We start from the raw sequence: 20,738 nt of genomic DNA on the forward strand, positions 1-20,738 counted from the left end.
ATATTAAGAGCTGATATTTATTTACTGTTTCAGATCATGCCGAAGATGAGATACCTCTTCTGGATGACATGACGACAACAGTAAGACCAACACCTGGATTTTTGTTAACGACAACAACTATGATGCCAGTAACACAAGCTTCACAAGACTGTATTCATGATGATAAAATATTTTCTGATGGAGCTCTTATAAAGACTGAAAAAGCTTGTGAACATTGTTATTGTATGAAGGGCGATATAGTTTGTGTTGTTCAAGAATGCGGTACACCTATGGAAAACGAAGGCAAAAATTGTACATCGCTACCTCCTCAACAGGGCCAGTGCTGTCCTGATACATATATATGTGAAGGTGACGAACTATCAACCGAGCAATTTAATGAAGAAACTACTACCTTGACACCTCCAAGAAGATTTGGGGTTGAAGGAAGTGGATACAGAAATGAGCCAGACGAGTCTTACACTGAGATCGCATCAATTGGCGATACTGAAATAGAGGGAAGTGGCGAAGATAATTTATTGACAACCATACCAAGCTTACATCCTGATACACCTCCAGTAACAAGCCATAATGTATATCCATATTCTACAGAAATTAATACAGTTTTTTCAGAAGTAACAACACAGAGTGATATTGAAAACGAAAACAAAGTATTAACAACTGAACCATCAGTTTCTATTACTTCAACCAATACAAATGAATCAAAGGAGGATACAGATGAAGAAAAGGGTTTGAATATGATGACAACAGTAGTACCTTCAGGAGAACTTGACTATACGACGTCAGTAGAAGATAATTTGAAACCAAAACAAGATACCATCTCAAATTATATATCATCAACTAAAACTTCAGATCAATATACTACAGTAGAGCCTACTGTTACACCAAAATTAAATGAAATAAGTGAAGTTATAACAGAAATAACTACTAAACAAAGTTTACTAGACGATGTAGATAATATGACTCCAATAGACGAGGAATTCATTATTGCTACAAAATTACCCGAAAAGACAGATAATATTGAAAATGGTTTCGAAGAACCTCTAACTACTTTCAAGCCAACGCATGTTGAGGAATCGATTACTAAACAAGAAAGTAGTGAGACAACGCCAAAAGTAATGACCTTTACTGAACAACCAACATATTCTACTATTACAACAAATAGTCAAGAAACTACCACAATAAATGTTCAAGAAAATGAAATCTTAGAAGAGACTTTACCAGCTAGAATACCGGGTGAAGGAGACTGCTTGCTTGGCGGTATAACATTTAAGAATAATACTTCAGTTCCAAGTACAAATAAATGCCACATAAGTTGTAAATGTGTTAGTAGTATTATCAAATGCGATCCTATAATTTGTACTCCACCTCTGGAATATATGGACAATATGAATGATTGTCAGCCTATTTATGACTCGCCTGACTCATGCTGTCCAACATATGTTTGCAATACTAAAGAAACTATTGCCCCAGAATCACATAGCCAAATGTCTGGTACAGAAAGTCCAAAGCCTATTAAATGTGTGGGTGATGAATGTCTTATTAATCAAGAAAGTAAACCAACAGAAAATCCAGTTAAACACGTATGCGGTGAAAATGGTTGTCAAGATACAGAACCTTCCGTTTTGCAACAAAATGACTTAAATGACTGTTCAAATGGAAATTGTGACTCTAAGAAGGAACAAATCCCAGTATCTGACACTCAACCATGTGATGAAACAACTGACTGTCAAGTACCAGTAATCAAACCATGTGAAGGGGAAAACTGTATTAAAAATCCTGTTCTCCAGACTGATATCGAAGATAAATTTGAAACGAATAACAAGCCTTGTAATAATGAAAATGAATGTCAAGTACCAGTTGTAACACCATGCATAGGTGACGATTGTACAATAGATTCCAAAATACCCAATAATAAAGTAACGGATGTACTAGATAAGGAAACAATACATGAAGATATTTGTAGAGATGAAAATTGCCGAAGAAAAGAATATGATGAAACTAAAGCCAATATACCATGTGTTGGCACAGATTGTATGCAACAGGAGACAGTTTCTCCTGGTGTTGTTAATGAAGTAAATTCACCCGAACTTGGTCAACCTATTCCAACAAAAGAACCAGACCAAGCCAATCAGCCGGAAGATTTTACAGTATCTGAATCTCAGAGTACATTAGAACCATTTATAGAAACTACGGTACCAAGTATAACATCTTCTGAAATTAAACAAACTGTTGAAACTATCCGTAAAGAAAGTACAACTCAAACCTATTTAGTCAATGAAAACTTACTAAGTCACCAACCTGATAGACAATCAGAAGCTGATAAGCCTTCTACTGAACCATCTGTTTCAGATATTGAAACAATAACATCATCAATATTTGATTTAAGTACTGTTAAAGAACATCTCGTCATAGCAACAGAAAAAGCTACAACTGAATACAGTTCTAAAACCTCAGATGAAACTATATTGTATTACACGACTTTAGGTGCATCCTTAGACGGCATAAATACAGAGAGTACTACAGAAATGGCTGATAAAACAGAAATCAGAACAGAAGCAGTTTCTAAAGAAAATACAAAAGACATGCTGACTAACTATCCTAAAGAAGAATCAACTACCGCCAATACAATGGTTTCCTCTCAGAGTGACAAAGAAAGTAACCAAAATGAATTTATCCATGTTACCGGACCTCCAGATATAGACGAAAAAACGACATATAGTGAAATATTAGAAGAAAAAATAACCACTAGTCGACCACATTTGTTATCATCTATTCCATATGATGAAAATTCATTTGATACCACAGAATCTGAAATTTCATTTACAAAAGAAATACCAGATTTAGATCTTTCAGTGCAACCTATCACAGATGTGACCGGAGCACCTTTTACTTCTGAACATCCGACAACAGAACAAAGATATAATTATCCAAGCACTTTAACTCCTGAGGCATTTACCAAAAATGCAGATGACCCTACGCATCCTGAAATATACGCTACGTCAACAGAAGAATCTAAAAAGGAAGAACATGATTCTGTATCACCAGATATTCCAACAGTAACAGAGGCAGAGGTGATAGAAGAAGCTACAGAAATATTCAACAAAGAAGGCACTACTTTCCAGCCTGAGTCACACAAGCAATCAGAACCAGAAAAAACATCATCTTCAACTATTAATGAAAATCAAACTCAAAAAGCTATAGACAAGGACATACCTGACATTATTACAGAAGTCAGCCCCGCTAAAACCACCGAGTTTAATCAGAATGATAGCCAAAAAGATCAATCTGAAATAGAACAAGTCGACCTGACATCAACTGATAAGCAAGAAACTCAAACCAAGATGCCTGAAATTAAATATACTGAAGTGACTCAAGCCTTCACCACTGCAGTCACTCAAAACCCAACAGAAGACAAGACTTCAGATATTAGGAAGGACATTGAGCAACACACTGAAACATTGGCTACCGTACCACCTTCAATTGAAGATGAAAAAATTACTACATCTGCAGAATCTAATGAAAAACCTGTTATGGATAAAGAAACAACAACGTCAAGCGTAAATGAACCATCAGATTATACTACAAGCAAGCCAATAGAAGACACGCACACCAATGATTTTGAAAAAACAACCGAGTCTCTTGTAAATCTGGGTGATGATAAAATAAATACAACACCAAGCTACAATGACATATCAGAAGAAACCACTATAATTTCATTACCAAATATTTCTGAAAGCGTAAGCGAATTGGTAACTGATATAGCAACAGAAAACTATTACACAAAGGATATACATGAAGTAACTGAACAGTCAAATGAATTAGATAAAACTGGTAATGAACAAATCACTGAAGCATCTTACGAACTAGAAAAAACTGATAGTGAACAATTGACTGAACCGTCAAATCAATCAGAAAAAACTGTTACTGAACAATCGACTGGATCACCAAGTAAATCAGACAAAACTGATAAGGAACAATATACCGAATCAGACAAAACTGTTACTGAACAATCGACTGGATCACCAAGTGAATCAGACAAAACTGATAAGGAACAATTTACTGAATCAGACAAAACTGTTACTGAACAATCGACTGGATCACCAAATGAATCAGACAAAACTGATAAGGAACAATATACCGAATCAGACAAAACTGTTACTGAACAATCGACTGGATCACCAAATGAATCAGACAAAACTGATAAGGAACAATATACCGAATCAGACAAAACTGTTACTGAACCATCAAATGAATCAGACAAAACTGTAACTGGACAATCAACTGGATCACCAAATGAATCAGACAAAACTGTTACTGAACAATCGACTGGATCACCAAATGAATCAGACAAAACTAATAAGGAACAATCTATTGAATCAGACAAAACTATTACTGAACAATCGACTGGATCACCAAATGAATCAGACAAAATTGTAACAGAATCAACTGGATCATCTTATGGATCAGATAAAACTGGTACAGAACCATCAACTGAACCAATAAATGAATTTGATAAAACCGATCAGGAACAATCTACTGAATCAGACAAAACTGTTACTGAACAATCGACTGGATCTTCAAATGAATTGGACAAAACTGGTTCGGAACAATCGACTGGATCACCAAATGAATTAGACAAAACTGGTACTGAACCATCAAATGAATCAGACAAAACTGTTGCTGAACAATCGACTGGATCTTCAAATGAATCAGACAAAACTGGTTCGGAACAATCGACTGGATCACCAACTGAATTAGATAAAAGTGATTCGGAACAATCAACTGGATCACCAAATGAATTAGACAAAACTGGTACTGAACCATCAAACGAATCAGAAAAAACTGTAACTGAACAATCGACTGAATCTTCAAATGAATCAGACAAAACTGGTTCGGAACAATCGACTGGATCACCAAATGAATTAGATAAAACTGTTACTGAACAATCAAATGAATCGGACGAAACTGGTAGTGAACAATCGACTGAATCATCAACTGAATTAGACCAAGAGCTTAATAAACAATCTACTGAATCACCAAACAAATTGGACAAAACTGTAACTGAACAATCGACCAAGTCATCCAATGAATTAGTTGACAACGAAATTGTTCAATCTACTGAATCGACAAAAGAATCTCAGCCAGAAATCTTAGTAACGGACGAAATTGAGAAATATGAAACGACTATCTCAAACACTGATAAACCTAATACTACTTTATTAGATGAACCTGTAGACACAATGACACTTCATGAAAGTACCGAATCTTCTGTAAATGATGATGGCCAAACTCATGGACTTGAGATTGAAAAATTGCCCATGACCACTCAACCAAACATTATTCCAGAGGTTCTAGAGAAAGATACAACATTTGTAAGCCATTCTGAATCAACATTTGATCCTGAATCTGGGTTGAGTTCAACGACGTCTCCGATTGCAGTTGAGTTAGAACAAGAAACGAAAGCATCTACTGATAGCTCTGAAACACAAGAAAAACAAACTTTATCTCCGATGTCACTTATAACAAAAAAACCGCACGCAGTAGCTGAATCTGTTACCGAAAATATACAAACAATAGCAGTTACTAAAACTAAGGAGTCGGAACTAACTACTGGCGTAGAAATAACAACAACAGGTAAAGGTTTATTAACTACAAAACAAAATGCAGATACCGTCGCGTCATCTACTGAATTTACAAGTAGAATTAAAGATTCTGATATAATAACTGAATCACCTAAGGAAGAACCAACAAGTAAGGCTAGCCAATCTTTAGATGAATCTATACTTGGTGCTATTACTGAGCAGCCGGGTACAACCTTCGAAGAATTAACAACACGTTCTGAAATAGAAATGACTTCTTCGTCTATAACTCAAAATGATAATGAATCTAAACAAGAACGTCCACACGTTACAGAAGATGAAAGTTCTGTAATAAGTACAACTTTAAGAGACGTTTTGGTGGAGAAGGAGTTTGAAGAACAAAGTACAGAGGCTCAAGGAGATATTTCAACCAAACCATCCGTGCTAACATCTGAAACTCACGATGCAACAGACTATCCCATACTTATTGAAGAAAAAACAAAACAACCTGAACTATTCACCACTGAGTCTGTGATACAATCAACAAAGAAATCTGATCAAATAACTGAACAACCGCTACCAATATCAACAGATTTTCAGGAAATTACCATGTCTTCCGTAGATGAAAATAGTCAGGATGGAATTTCGACACCAGAAGTTGTAGAAAATGAACCCGAGAAATTCACAAAAGCACCAGAATTGCCCGTAATTACTAACGATGTGGATACAATTCAGGAGGAAACACCTAAGCAAGAAATTGATTCAACTAAAAATAGAGAACCAGAAGGCAGTACTGAAACATCTTACGAAATACACACAAAACCAACAAATGTAAAAGAGGAAACATTCATTTCTACCCAAAATGATATATTATCCCAAGACACCACCGATAATACACTCTCAACAGAAAGTCTTCAATCCGTTACACCTGAACAATTTGCAACAAAATCACCGGTGGAGAATACAAGATTGGATTCCATTAGCTCAACACTTATGGACACGACAGGTATTAGCACAGAACGTGCATTAGCTGATAAGATTGATATACAGGAATCAACCACTGAATCCAAATATGAATATTCAGAGACAACGCCATACTTTGTTGAACTTGAAGAACATACTCATCAAATCATACAAGAGACCTCTATTGTACCTATAGATGAATCATCAACAGAAAGAGCAACAGGTATTCAATCCACGGAACGAGGTGACCAATCTCTTTCTGATAATTTAAGTAACGGGCTGCAAACAGAAAAATCAACCGATGTAACGGTAACTCCCCATGGCTATAGTCAAGAAACCACACTAAGTAATAATTACATGTACACAACTACCGCGTCTGAAATTAGCAGTTCTTCAGAACCACAAAAAGATACAGAAATTAGGGAGCAAGATAAATTGGAGCCAACAGATGTAGGAATGGAATCAACAGTTTCACCTACTCAAACGTCTTCTATGATTAAAAACGAAGATAATCTAACCTCTATTCCATTGGATACGAAGATGCCTGATCTAGATATCACTGCAACAACAGAAAAATCTCATACTGTTATGAATGAAGAAGCTCAAAAACCAGATGTACTATTGGAAACAAAGACAACTACACCTCACTACGTTCATGAAGAAATCACGTCAGTTAAAACAACGTTATTTGATGAAAAATTGTTTGAAACTTCATCTACAACAAGCAAACCAATCACAACAAAACCTGTTGATCAACCTACTGATGAAATACCATCACCTGAATTCCCACCTAGCGGTGTCAGTGGTTACGGCCAAGAACCAGACTATGGCGAAGAGGAACAAGCAGTTATACCTGGTATATGTCGTTACGGCGGTAAAGTTTATGGATCTACACAGCAAATACCAAGAGACGACCCATGCGACTTTTGTTTCTGCTTTAGAAGCGATATCATTTGCTTGCAACAGAGTTGTCCCCCACCCATCCATGGATGTCGTGAGGAACCTATTCAAGGATTCTGCTGTCCTCGCTATGAGTGTCCTGTGTCTATGGCAACGACACTGAACGTTACCACAACGACAACTACTACCACAACAACTCTACCTCCACATTTTCTTCCCCACGCGTATAAAGGAGCAGCACAAAGAAGAGGGTGTCACATTAAAGGTCATACGTACAAGGTTGGCGAAGTTGTACGAGCTTCCTCTGGACCTTGTCTTCACTGCACGTAAGTCACTTCTCAATAAATTAGATAAGTTACTTCTACTTTACTGCTATTAGTTATTTGTTAAAAAAAATAAAAACTTTAAGCATACAACCTCATAGCACATAAAAATATGAATCAATTATTAAAATTTAACACAAGGACTTTGATTTTTTAACATTTTAATTAATTATTACAGATGTGGCGGCGATGGTCAAATGAAGTGTGATCCAAAGGCGTGCACCCCGGAACCGATGCTGAGACAGATGATAGCAGCCGCGGTGTCCGCCCGACGGAGGTGAAAACCTAGATTCGAAGAAAACTACATTAGTGATCACAGAGATTAAAACATCTACGTGATAAGAAATACTTTTTCATAAAAATATTCTTTGATGCACAAGAATAATGCTCAAATTTCGCGATGGAATAGTTTTAGAATTTGTGTCATATATTAGTAATCGATATTATAATTTTTCATTAAAGAGTGGCACACTTAAATATTAAAACAACGGTGACTGTGATTAATGAACTAAATACCGAAATCGAATCTAATTTTTGTGAGTTATAAATAATTTTTACAAGATTTAGTGCCAAACGAATGGTTTATAAAAAAAACTATGCCATTATAATAGGTACTACGTATATTCGTCTAAATTTATTATTTTCATACTTAATAGTTTTATGAAACTGACCGAAACGTGGACGTTAAGGACGTTTGGTAGTTGAATACCTTAGATCTTCCCACATCCGATACGAGCCATGTTCGTACGACGCATCATCTTAACGACTTCGTTGGTCAGTTTAGATCGCCGAAATCTTGACCATTTTTGATCGTAAACTAAATTGATTTACCGATATCACATTAGTCAATTCTTTATTTTTACACGATGTTACACTTCAATCTAGTATCGTGTAAATCTGAAGTTTCTATGTTATTTAAGGAATTCTGATGTTGTAAATGCCTTAATTTGTAATAATTTATATAATATGTTAGGTGTATAGTACTTAAGCCATGTTTAAGACCAGTGATTTTTTTAATTTTGAAGTACAGGAGCATATCTTATTGACTCGAAAAGTGTCGATCGATGCGATCCTTGCCGGCAACCTCGGCCGACACTTTTCATAATTTCACGATTTACAGAAAGTGACTTCTATTATTACCTTGTTTTCTTTAATTCGTGGAAGCTCCAGTTATTACTAGCACTTGTTAAGTGAAAGTTGCCAATACAGAAGGCACTCGAATTATACAATAATATCGTTTTGTAATCTTAGATTTTGATACAAAGTGCTGGTAGACTTTTAAATATTTTTACAGATTTAGATCAGTACGAAAGTTTTAGGACTCTTGTAACGCGCATTACACTAATATGTCAGTTACATTAATTCGTACAAATCTGTTTCTGTGTACGCAGGTTGTAGTTATATTATATCTTATTTATTTAAAGTTATAGCAATAGTCAAAACACATTTGTTTAAAGCGTTACGTTTCAAAAAATACATACAGCAGTTATAAATTTAATGTCAATTATTATGTATTATCTTTGGATTTAATCACAATTTACCGAACTTAAGCTAGAATTAGCTACCTTTACAACTGTGCAAACTGAGTTTAAATAAAAGGTTCAAAATCACATCTTGTTTATTTATTCTTTTCATACCTCTTACGTATAATAACCTATTTAAATATTGAAATTAAAGTCACTCACATAATATTAAAATCTATTGAATTTAAGTTCATTATAAAATATCAATGTAATATACACATAAATGGTTCCCCATTGGTAACAAGACCTAAACCCAACTTGAATGAATCAATTGAAAATATTTTCAAATAAAATTAAATACTTTTATTGATCCCCAGCTTGCTTTCAATTATTTATATCCATATGTCAATTAATGTCTAATATAATACCATTTTACTCTTAAAAACTTCTAATTTTTTAAGCTGTTATAAAAGTTTATTGTTCTTTAATCGCTATTTAATTTAAAATTATTTCCCAAGATTCAATTGATTGGACCACTTTTAGCAAAAAAACAACAAGCCCGTTACCAAACGAGTTTGATTATACGTCCAACGTACAATGAAGTATAAATCGCGCACAACACCCAGAAAGTAACATCTTTTGGGATACAGTTGGCATTTGAACCGGCTAACTGAACGGAATGGAAGACCTCTGGATGAGATTCGCGCTTAACCACTACGTGACAGCACTACTCTTTAAATGAGTAGTAGTTTAGTTCACCAAGATATTTTTATTATTTCGCAATACGTTAATACGTTTCTAAACGCAACGCTATAACGTAACCGTAAGAATACATAAAAATATCGTAATAAGAACTTGACTAAAAAATAAAAAGAACCAACTGTGATCATTTAAATAGACAGATATGTTTATACCTAGAAAAAATACTTTTAAATTGAATTGTAGTAATGGATTCGATCAATTCTTATAACTTCGATTATAACCACAATTTATAATTATTTAAAGTATAGCACTGCTCTAAACCGCTAAACTAAAAGTGCTCCTATACGAGCCCTTATTCACCAAAATGTAAAGCTGCAAGGGTATTTCTGGTAGCATCAGTCAGCATATACTGCTAGATTATTCAATATTTTTACTATGTCTGGGAAATATTTTTTGTATGTCCGATGAATGTTTAGTGTTCCAGCTTTATGGCCGAAACGATCGCTATACAATCAAAAATACTGTAATATTTATCTGTCATATTATTGCTGGCTCGCTTTACCGCCTAAATTCGTTCCTTTTTCATGTGAATTTTGCTACGATTCGTTCGAGTAGCGATACGTTCGTTTGTGTTTGTTTCTGTTTATTTTAGTTATAAGTAATAGCCAAGATATATACATACATGCAACTATGTAGACCGTGTAAAGGCAAAATAATTAGAAAATGAATATAGTGTTGCAGAAAAGATGTTGAAGAAATGAAGAAGTTGCACATGGCTTTCGGGATTACCGAATAAAAATATTTTTTTTGTACAATGATGACGACACATATTTCATTAAAAGTGTAGACCATGTAGAGGCCCCTTAAGTTACGATATAAATGTTTGCTTGAATGGAACACCTCACCATAGGCTAAGGGCATTGAAGGCTACTAATATAGAATGACTTGACCAATATTTTTAACGAATATCTAATGACTGAGTTTTTTTAGCTTTAAAAATCTTTAGTGATCAATTTATTATGCCTACATCTAGCGGAACAAAGAGAAACCTAAAAATTCTGTGGTTACTGTCAGTGTTACCCGAAACTAGTAAAATACATCGTGATATCTATTATTTTAGTTAGATGGCGCTTTAAACAACATACCGTAATGATAATATTTTTTCGTATGGTTAAAAACTGGAGTTATTGATTAAACACTTTTCAAGATCTAATTATTTGCATTATTTAAATCATTGTAGTAAAACATTAATTTTATAATTTAAAAACGAAGATCTTCACACAGATAAATCTTTTAGTACGTTGAAAATCTATGAAATAAAATTAAAAGTTTAATTAACACTTAATTCAATATTTTAGAAATGTATTATAAAAAACATTAAATGTGTATTGGTTTTAAGCTTAAGGAAATATACTTTAACCCGTTAAAACGCATTAAATTATCATAAACATTTTTTTTTAAATTCTAATTACATATATACAATATATGTAATTACCGACATTTCGCACATTATTTGCAAGATTATCAGTCAAATAAGTGGAATGTTATAAGTCGTTATAGTTACCCGATAAAAGTTGTTCGATATCGCGTTAAGAGAAAAAGTAACATAAATGCTTTGATATACGCATGAATCTTATAAGTTATACTACCTGCTCTAACTAAATATTCTAACTGAGTAAATACCTGTTCTTGAAGTTGCTCCTTCAACTCTCTTCAACAGGAACTTTTCTACTTTTTGTCCAATAATCATAACATGGAAATACCTTGTCAAACTATAACATTAGGTCATTTAAATATGTGTTTAGTGGCATAAATGTTTCTTTAGCTAAAATTGTCGTATTTTTAATTTTTAAAGTCAAACGAGAGAGACAGACCATAAATATTTGAGGTTATTATCCCGTCTATAAATACGAGGTTAAACTACTTTCTACGTCCCTGAACGCACGTCAGGCTAATATAAAGGCCATATAACGAAATAATAAACTTACTACATCTCTAAAATGTATATAGTTTTACTTTACGTTGTTGAGTTCTCTTAATTTTTAACTAAGAAACATGAAACAGAAACTGGTAAATCCACGTAATAAGCACACACGACAAATAAGCTTATTTAATTTAGTTCATTCACGGTTATCGTAAATCACAACAATGAAACATGACAAAATATCGCGTATTAAATTTTAAAATATTAAAAATTCAAACAAATGCATGTCCACTGTTTCTCAACCAGCTATTTGTTACCTATGTACAAATATGTACCCTCAATTTGAATAAGTCCCTCTTACTCACTCTAATGAAAATATACTGTGTCGTTCTCGCTCTATCCCATTACTTTTATATTGTTCGCTAACTTTCTTGTTTTATAAGCAAATACACGTATTTGAAAGTTTGTATATTTGTTGGTTGTATTGTAGCTACGATAATAACTCGGCACACTTTTGTTGAGTATTCAACTTATTTAAATTTATTATAAGTTTATAACTCGATTATGTGCTACATTGTACACTAATTATAAATTATACGAGTATACACATGCAAATTCTATTCATATCCTTTTAAAAATTTAAATTTGTTAATTGGCGGTGTTTGGTAGGTATAAACGTAAATCACAATCGAAATAATGGAATACTCTAGTAATATATAAATAATAATATTTCATATTGAATGGTTATAAAATTGTTACCATTATTAGCTCAATTCATTATTGTCCGTTTTTTTAACTAGTACCTAATTCTCACGTACATTACACCTATGTTTTTTCAAATCATCAATATTATCGTGTTACTGTTAAAGTAACACCTGAAAAGTTGTGTCATTCCTTATGAAAAAGTCATAAACCCACCTAATTAAGGATTTGAGTTACTTAATTTTGTTCTTAAAATGTGGGAACCTATTTGTAAACTATTTGGAGGACGAATAACTCTATTGAACTATTTAACAAGCATTCACCCCATAAATAGAAGCGATCATTCCTAAGCCGATGATGTTTACGGTCCCGATGCGATCTACGGAAAAGCTTTTATCCTACTTCATACAAATCGCTTTCACGACCTTCGACAATAGTAAGACAATAAAATCAAATGATTATTCAAGGAATTGCATATTCCTTAGAGGCTTACAGAAATAGGATTCTCGGGTATCAGTGATAAAATTAGTTAATTATTGATATGAATGTTTTTATTAGGCAAGGAAATGCGGGTTAGCGCACTCGCGGGCTCCGCGGAGTCCCGTGCACCCACCATCCTGAAGTCGCGGCGCCGCCGCCCCGCACCGTTCGCGGTCTCCATGGCGACCAGCTCAAATGACGTATCGATCCTGCGACGGGCGGGGGGCGCCGAGGCTCGCGGGGTGGCACCGCTCCACCCGCTGTTCCCCCTTACACCCCTGCCACTGCCTCTCGACCGTTGGCCCATGCAAAATGACGGATGTAAAGTTTGGATACACCTCCTTGGAAGGAAATGATATTTTCATTAAAACGAAATGAGGTAATGCTTTATGATTTACATATACTCGTTCGAAAGTCTATTGTAAAACACAACCGGAAACACAATTTGGCGAAACTGATGTGAGATAGAATTCCAGCGATATTCCTTTTATTGAGTCGTAAATCGTATTTATTGTTATTTGAAATATATAACTTCGTTACAGAATAACATCAGTTTCATACAGTTTTTAGCCTTTTACTCAATGGTTTTATTCTACTAGACTGAATTGATTGGGTTTTATTTGTGTATAGCTACACAAAATCCTTATAAAATACACATTGAATACTTTTTTAAATATTCTGGATTAAGTTGCTCAACTTCAATGAGGTTATGGTACTGAACTCGTTATTTCTTAATGGCATATAAATTACTACTATTAGAGTTAGCACGATTAGAATGCAACTACCTATATCACTGTATAATATTAATATTTAATGAGGGGCCGAACAAGTTTGAAATTGTCTAATTTTTTTAATAAAAATTTGCAAGTCGGATACTTAGCCTAGTGCCCAATAGTATCTTGTACTATAATAGTATGTTGTACTCAAATGCACTTATCCATTAGCAAATACTATCACTAATAGCAATTATAATAATAAGCTTAAAAATAAATGTTTCTAATTGCCAATGCAAAGATAGTCTGATATTTTAAAAGAGTGTATACAGATAACACTAAAATTAAGTCAAAACGTTTTCGCAACAATTTTGCACTGTCTGAGCTGTGTTGGTCGTTAGGCGTGCATTCGAAGCCTCCATTAGATTTTTCTGTCCATATCATCAATATTCACAGTAAAGAAAATATATCGAAGAACCCCGAATGTCTTACATTATGTCGAGAGTAACGCTAAGTAACTCTTTATGACATACAGGAGTTGTACTTAGTGCTAGGCTCTAAATTTTTTCCATAACCGAAATTTATGAATATCAGGCATAGAAGACTGGTCACCCATTTGCTTTTAAGAAAAAATATTATTGTAACAGAGGCAGAAGGGAAACTAAGACGAGGATTTATAGAATGTGAATTCAGTCAAAGCAATAGACTAAAAACGATTTAAATTACATGGAATAGAAAATTACAATATTATAATTAGTTCATAAAGTATTTGAAAGTGACTTAATTAATTAAAATTAAAATACATTAGAAGGGAAATTATTTTGAGTCTGGCGCTTATCATCAGGAAAACTCTATTAGAGCAATAGTATGCGGCTTCGGGAACACGGACGAAACTTTGATTAGTTCGAGGTATTAATTAACTGAAGTTAATGTTGTAATGCAATTACAGAAATTTAAATTAATTTTGTTGTATAAAAAGCTAATTATACTATAATACGGTTGGCATAAACGTATAAGTGTAATCTACATTAGTTCGTCTAAACAAAATATCATAGGATGGGAGCAGAAAAATTCTGCACATTTCAATGAATTTTTAAGATCGTAAAATAATAATTGTTTCGCCGGTAACCAAACAAAGTGGCTAAATCACAGTAGTGTATTCTATGACGTTATGATACCTTCTTACCCTAAGTTGTTTTTCTATAAAATAAAACTAATATCAATTTATTCCGAGTTTATTGGCTGTGCGAGGTTAATTAATTTTACATCGTTAAATACTGCATCTTTTGGTTATAGTCATAGAAATCACTTATACTTAATAACGCCCTTAACTAACAATTCAATTTAATATATATGTATTGAAAATATAATTTAAGGAATTAAAATATTACATATACATATTGTTACGAGCTAGGGGATCGGATAGAAAATGCCGTAGATTTCTTCAAGGGTTTATTTCTTGAAAAATCAATGAGGAATTTATGAGCACAAATTACTTGCAGAAATGCACTTATAGCACACAAAAACAATCACTTATTACTCCACTTATGCACACTTCACACTGTACTTTATCACTTGTATTCACTTTATTCACACTTTATCGCTTCGGTGTTTCTCTCTTATTATCGCATTCCAAACTAAAGGCGACTAGTCGCGTTTCGGCTCGCTTATATATCCCTGGGAATAATTCTAAACAATATTCGAGAACTTTCTAGGCGGGCTTGCTACTGAGTAGCGATTGCACAATTTTAGAACGTCCGCACTCTTTGTCTCTTTCGCACGTTGCTCCGTCCTTGTCGTACGGCGTTCTAGAGTGCTCAGTCTAGTTTCGAGAATGTTCTGATCTTCTCTGTCTCTCGCGTATCATTTCGTCCTTGTCTCACACCTAGAAAGTTCGGTCTAGAATATTCCTTCATCAAAGGGGTATACCTAGGCATGAAAACGCCTGAAAACGGGTCTCCTGAAAACTGCACGACTCGACTACACATGTTCTGAAACTGACTGAAAAAAGGTTTCAGCTTCCTGAAAACTAGAGTAACATTATAGAAATTACAATTTTCTAATATGTGATTGACCCTCTCCTGAAACGGTCAGAAATCATATTACAGCCTGCTGAAAAGTTCTCTAACTAGTGGAAAAATCTAGAAACATGGCAGTCGACCCATCCTCGTAACAATATCTAAAAAAATTAGCACACACCTTTTTTTATAAATATTATTTGTAATATTTTAATTCCTTAAATTATATTTTCAATCCATATATTAAATGCAATTTGTGAGCTTAGGGCGTTGTTATAAATGATTTCTATGACTATAACTAAAAGATGCTGTATTTAACGATGAAAAATTAGTTAACCTCGCACAGCCAATACATGCAGAATAAATTGTTATTAGTATTATTTGATAAAAAAATCATTTTATAGAAACATTTTAAAATTGACTCATTGCTATGTTTAAACGTCTCTTCGAAAATTTTGTTTCAAACATTAACATAATTAAGTGGTTCTCAAAGTTTTCCCATTATAAACTTAGCGAGAAATTTTATTTTTCCCTCAAGTCACGGTCCTCTGTGTGCGTTCGTGTGTACAGCACAGCGAATTGGATTTACCCTTGTGTGAGTAAACCTACTTTTGTCGACGGAACAGGGGAGCTTTAGAGTCATTAAATATTTATGAGAAAATGAAAATTATTTAAAGAATTCTACATAAACATGTTTAGTAAAATTGTTAGAACAGTGAATGAGAAAAATATTACACAGCTTATATCTTGTGTATCCACAATATATATATATACGCATTTGAGAATTGTAAGATCGGGCAAGTTTTTTAAATTACAAAACTAATATTATTGGTGAAAATTCGCATGGTTCAATGAGCACTGGTTTACAACAGGAAGTTGAACGCATAACCTCAAGATTAACAGTCGCAAACTTAATGCATTACTGCTCAACACCGAATAATGAAATTACTAAAAAAAAGCTCTATATTTTGTATTGCGACATAATCATTAACATTAGTTTAAGTACAATTTTATGCAGGCTCTGTCTTTCTTCAAAGAAAATGAACTCTGTCTTCAAAGCTCAATGCATGTGTTCGATTTTGAGTTTCAAACAATTTAAAACAAAATCTATTTAAAAATTGTTATTTACTACAGATCTATGTGCTAAAAAAGCTACTAGGAAAATAAATACCTATTCGTTTTATTTTAATTACGATTATATTGTCAGATATTAATAAACATATGATATGCCACTCCAAGCCTTTATTTTTCAGTCATAACGTTCTCCCTCAATGTGAAGCAAGAAATATAGATCTGCGCGAGCAAAACCTGTATAAATCACTGGTCTATATTACATATATTATTTAATATTGCTTATTATTTTAGTATACGTTCAAATTGTATGTTTCTCGTTAAACTTAAGCATTGCTGGATCTTTGTAGTTTTCATACAGAATTGTATAGTTGATACCTATGTCCTTAGACAAACTAACCCCCAAATAAACGAACTTCAATCTACTGAACTTATAAATCCCGTTAACTTAGCAAATCATTAAGTCAAAATTTTTGTAACTTTCTTCGTTGCACAGCTAAATTGTATCTTATTTTTTAACTGACGTCGTTTGGAGATACCAGCTTGTGTAATACATATAAACAGAATAATCTCTTTATTAAAATATTCTAAATTTCTGTTATAAAGCCAAAGGTTTAAGGTAAAGGTTTGTGCAATACGACTCGGTTCGGTTCAAATGCCGGAGAAAAAATGCCTATAGGTGTTAAAAAATGCTGTGTAACGAATTGAAAAATTCAATATAAGCATTCCGATTAAAAAACATAATCAGTTAAACTTTAGCCACCGATTTGTGGTGCAAAGCAAATTTTTTACAAAAGCTTAAATGAATAATGAAGACAAATAATGTTCTTAACATTATTGTGATAGAAGCTTCCATAACATTTTTTCTACGTAGACCGTAAGCTGTCTAATATAATATACATATATTACATTTGAGATATAAATATATAAAATCGGGATTCTTGGCAGGCATGAAAATAATAAATGAGAATGTTATACATTTTTCTCACTATCTCGGTACGCGTAGTTAATATTTCTATTACAAACCGGTTTCTTAGATTGAACAAACTTACCTCGTTATCTTTGAACCTAGTAATTTCAGCATTTAATAACCATGTTTAAAGAACGATGCAGTATTATTTTCTATCGGTCTCGAGGCGACTACCTATGTAAACATCTATGACTATAATGCAGGTACAAGTTTTAGGCCGAATTCTCTCGTAACTGACAAGATGGAATGACATTAATGAAAGGATATAAATTGTCTCTGAATGATGTCCGACGTACCAGTCTTCTGCACAACTAAACACAACAAGATATTAGTTTATTCTGTATGCTTTGTACAAAGTTCATAATCGATTTTGAGAGGTATAAATATTTTTTATTTAATTCTCCATATAAGTTTCGTGGGCTAATCATCATATTCAAAACAGCCTCTAAATTTTCGATGAAATTATTACGTGAGCAAATTCCATCTACGATAATTCTGCTGAATGAAAGTTATTTTTAACAAAAGGAATAAAACAAATATAATTTGATTGACTGCCTGAGTGATCTTGTCATTCTATGCAAGGGTTTTCAGCTACCTATTATAGAGAACTTATGCCTCTGCAGTTTTTTTTATATATTATGAAATCAGTTAAGCCAAAAATCATTGTTGAGTGATAATTTAAAACAAATTAAACGTCATGCAAAAACGTAAAACTTATACCGTAAGGTATAATACTAGGTATAAAAAAATTGTTTGTGGATTTGTCTTATAAACAGCGGATATGTAACTATTTTTTTATGACTATGATCTATAAACTGGCATACACCGCAAAAAAACTGTATGATACGGTTGAGTAGTTTTGATGGTTATTATCATTAACATTCGGATAAACTACAGCTAGTATCTTTTACGTTATTTAAAACAACATTAAAAAGGAGGACTGCTACATTGCTTTACTTACTCACGATCAGAATTGGTTTCTTGCCTTTTTGTAATAATTTTAATACCTTTCCAAAGTTTAATCCGATCCTAAACATTCGTTGCCCTATGTTTTCTAAAATTTATTCCTATAACCTACCAATAAATTTATTTTAATAAACGATGTAGAATATGGTTGTTAGATTGTCCATTCAATTACAACCTTAAGCTGATTTAAAAAATTAGGTATTAATTTTTTTAAAAATCTTATGTCAAATAAGTTTTTTTTTTAAATTTGCGACAAATTGCGCAATATTGCTGAATTTTGTGAAGAGTTAAGTAATATTTTGGAGAAAGACATAGGTGCTTGACATGAGATTTGGTCGGAAACCTCGCTATCTCGAATTTGTTTTTCATTTGGATAATATGATTTATTTATTTACAATTATGTGTTTCACAAGTAACATAATAACAAATATTACAAATTTGAGATATCCCATAATTCGATAATCCTTTGGAATTTGATGGCCAGGGTAAACATATTTTCTTTAGATTTACTTGTAAAACCTTATGTAAAAAATGATAATAAACATGATTGTATTGTTATGTTCAATAAAACCCTAAGGAGGTTTACAATTCGATGTGTAAGGCGTTCATTATACGTAAGTGTTAACGAAAACGATTCTCGCTTGTTTCTTTACTGAAACAATGTTTAGTATTCTAATATAATAGTTTACCCGTTTACTAATTAGTTTTAATAAACATAAAAATGGTATTTTTATTTAGGTTGTAACAAGTAAAATCTAATCGAAAGGTTCTATCGAGAACTTTTATATTGCTTATTAGTGGTTGATTCAGCGGAGAGGCGCGCGCTGGGCCAAGCGCAGAGTGAGCGCAGCTGTCAAGGCCAACTGAGGTCACTCCTCCGACGATCTCCAAGCCACAGTGCCCAAGACCGGTTCTACAATTTTAGTCTCTTTTTATTTTCATTTTTGTATACACGACGCGACTCTGAGACTAAACATTGTTTATAATGCCAGCCTCCGCGAGATTAACTTTTGTTTAATATGAAATAACAAAACTCGTTAACTCTCTTTGTTTAGGATTATACCTTTAACTTAATTCAATGTTAATATATAAATAAGAGAAAGCACTGTAATTACATTATTACGACCAGAGAAAAATAATATACTTTAATCTATTACTTTCAATATTTTTTTATCTTGTAATTTAAAGCATGAATTCGAGAACACTACATGAAAATTGACTGGAACATTTTTATTTATTTTTCATACCGAGTTTAAATTTGTAATTTATATATATTAATAAAATATAAGTACTTTTTAAAATTTGAATAATATTTTGGTCATTCCATACACATTTATATAAGATTGTTTTTAATCATAATAAATTTTAAAATACATTACAAATGAAAATAATCTTTGTACCGCTATCCCTAATCTATTTTTGATTTGTTTGTACAAGTTTATTTTCTTTGATTTGATTGGCACCAGATGGCGTGTGTTTAAGTTCCCGCGCACAGTCGACATGCAACCCTCGTTTTTAGCATCGGAATTTTTACACGCACTTCAGCTTTCTCAGATGAAGCTAGATTGAGGGGTTTCCCAACACCTGATACGCAGCAAAAACTTCCAAACTGGTCACTCGGTCACATGGATTATTTCGTACAAATGCCAAAAGATTTTAGTGTATCTTTTGTGTTACATACGCGATAAATATAATATTTTCTCTGGTTAGAAGTTACACATAAATATAAATTCACAGGTTCTGTCACAACTATATGAATATATGTATGTTGGCTTTTTTGCTTGCAGCGTCGCGATATTTACTCCTTAATTATATTATAGAGGTCTATATTTTGATGAATCAGTTTCTTGGACTTTTCAAGTCGACTAATTACACCGTTAAAATGATTATATTAGATTATTACCAGGATACCGCAGAACTTAACGTCCTAATTTGTTAATTCGAAAAAAAAATCCCCGAGAGCG

The 20,738-nt window shown here is 33.2% G+C and overlaps 1 protein-coding gene across 1 annotated transcript in view; it reads left to right on the forward strand.

Annotated features, from left to right (window-relative positions):
* LOC123711068 (mucin-3A) overlaps positions 1–9,375 on the forward strand; it is a 29,308-nt gene extending 19,933 nt beyond the window's left edge. Inside the window, exons 6-7 of the mRNA XM_045663472.1 lie at positions 34–7,768; positions 7,944–9,375. Coding sequence (XP_045519428.1) covers positions 34–7,768; positions 7,944–8,046 — 7,838 coding nt within the window. The 3' untranslated portion in view covers positions 8,047–9,375. The remainder of the gene's footprint in view (positions 1–33; positions 7,769–7,943) is intronic.
* Positions 9,376–20,738: the final 11,363 nt, after the last annotated feature.

Source organism: Pieris brassicae, chromosome 6 (genome assembly GCF_905147105.1).
Source record: "Pieris brassicae chromosome 6, ilPieBrab1.1, whole genome shotgun sequence".
Taxonomy (NCBI): Eukaryota; Metazoa; Arthropoda; class Insecta; order Lepidoptera; family Pieridae; genus Pieris; species Pieris brassicae.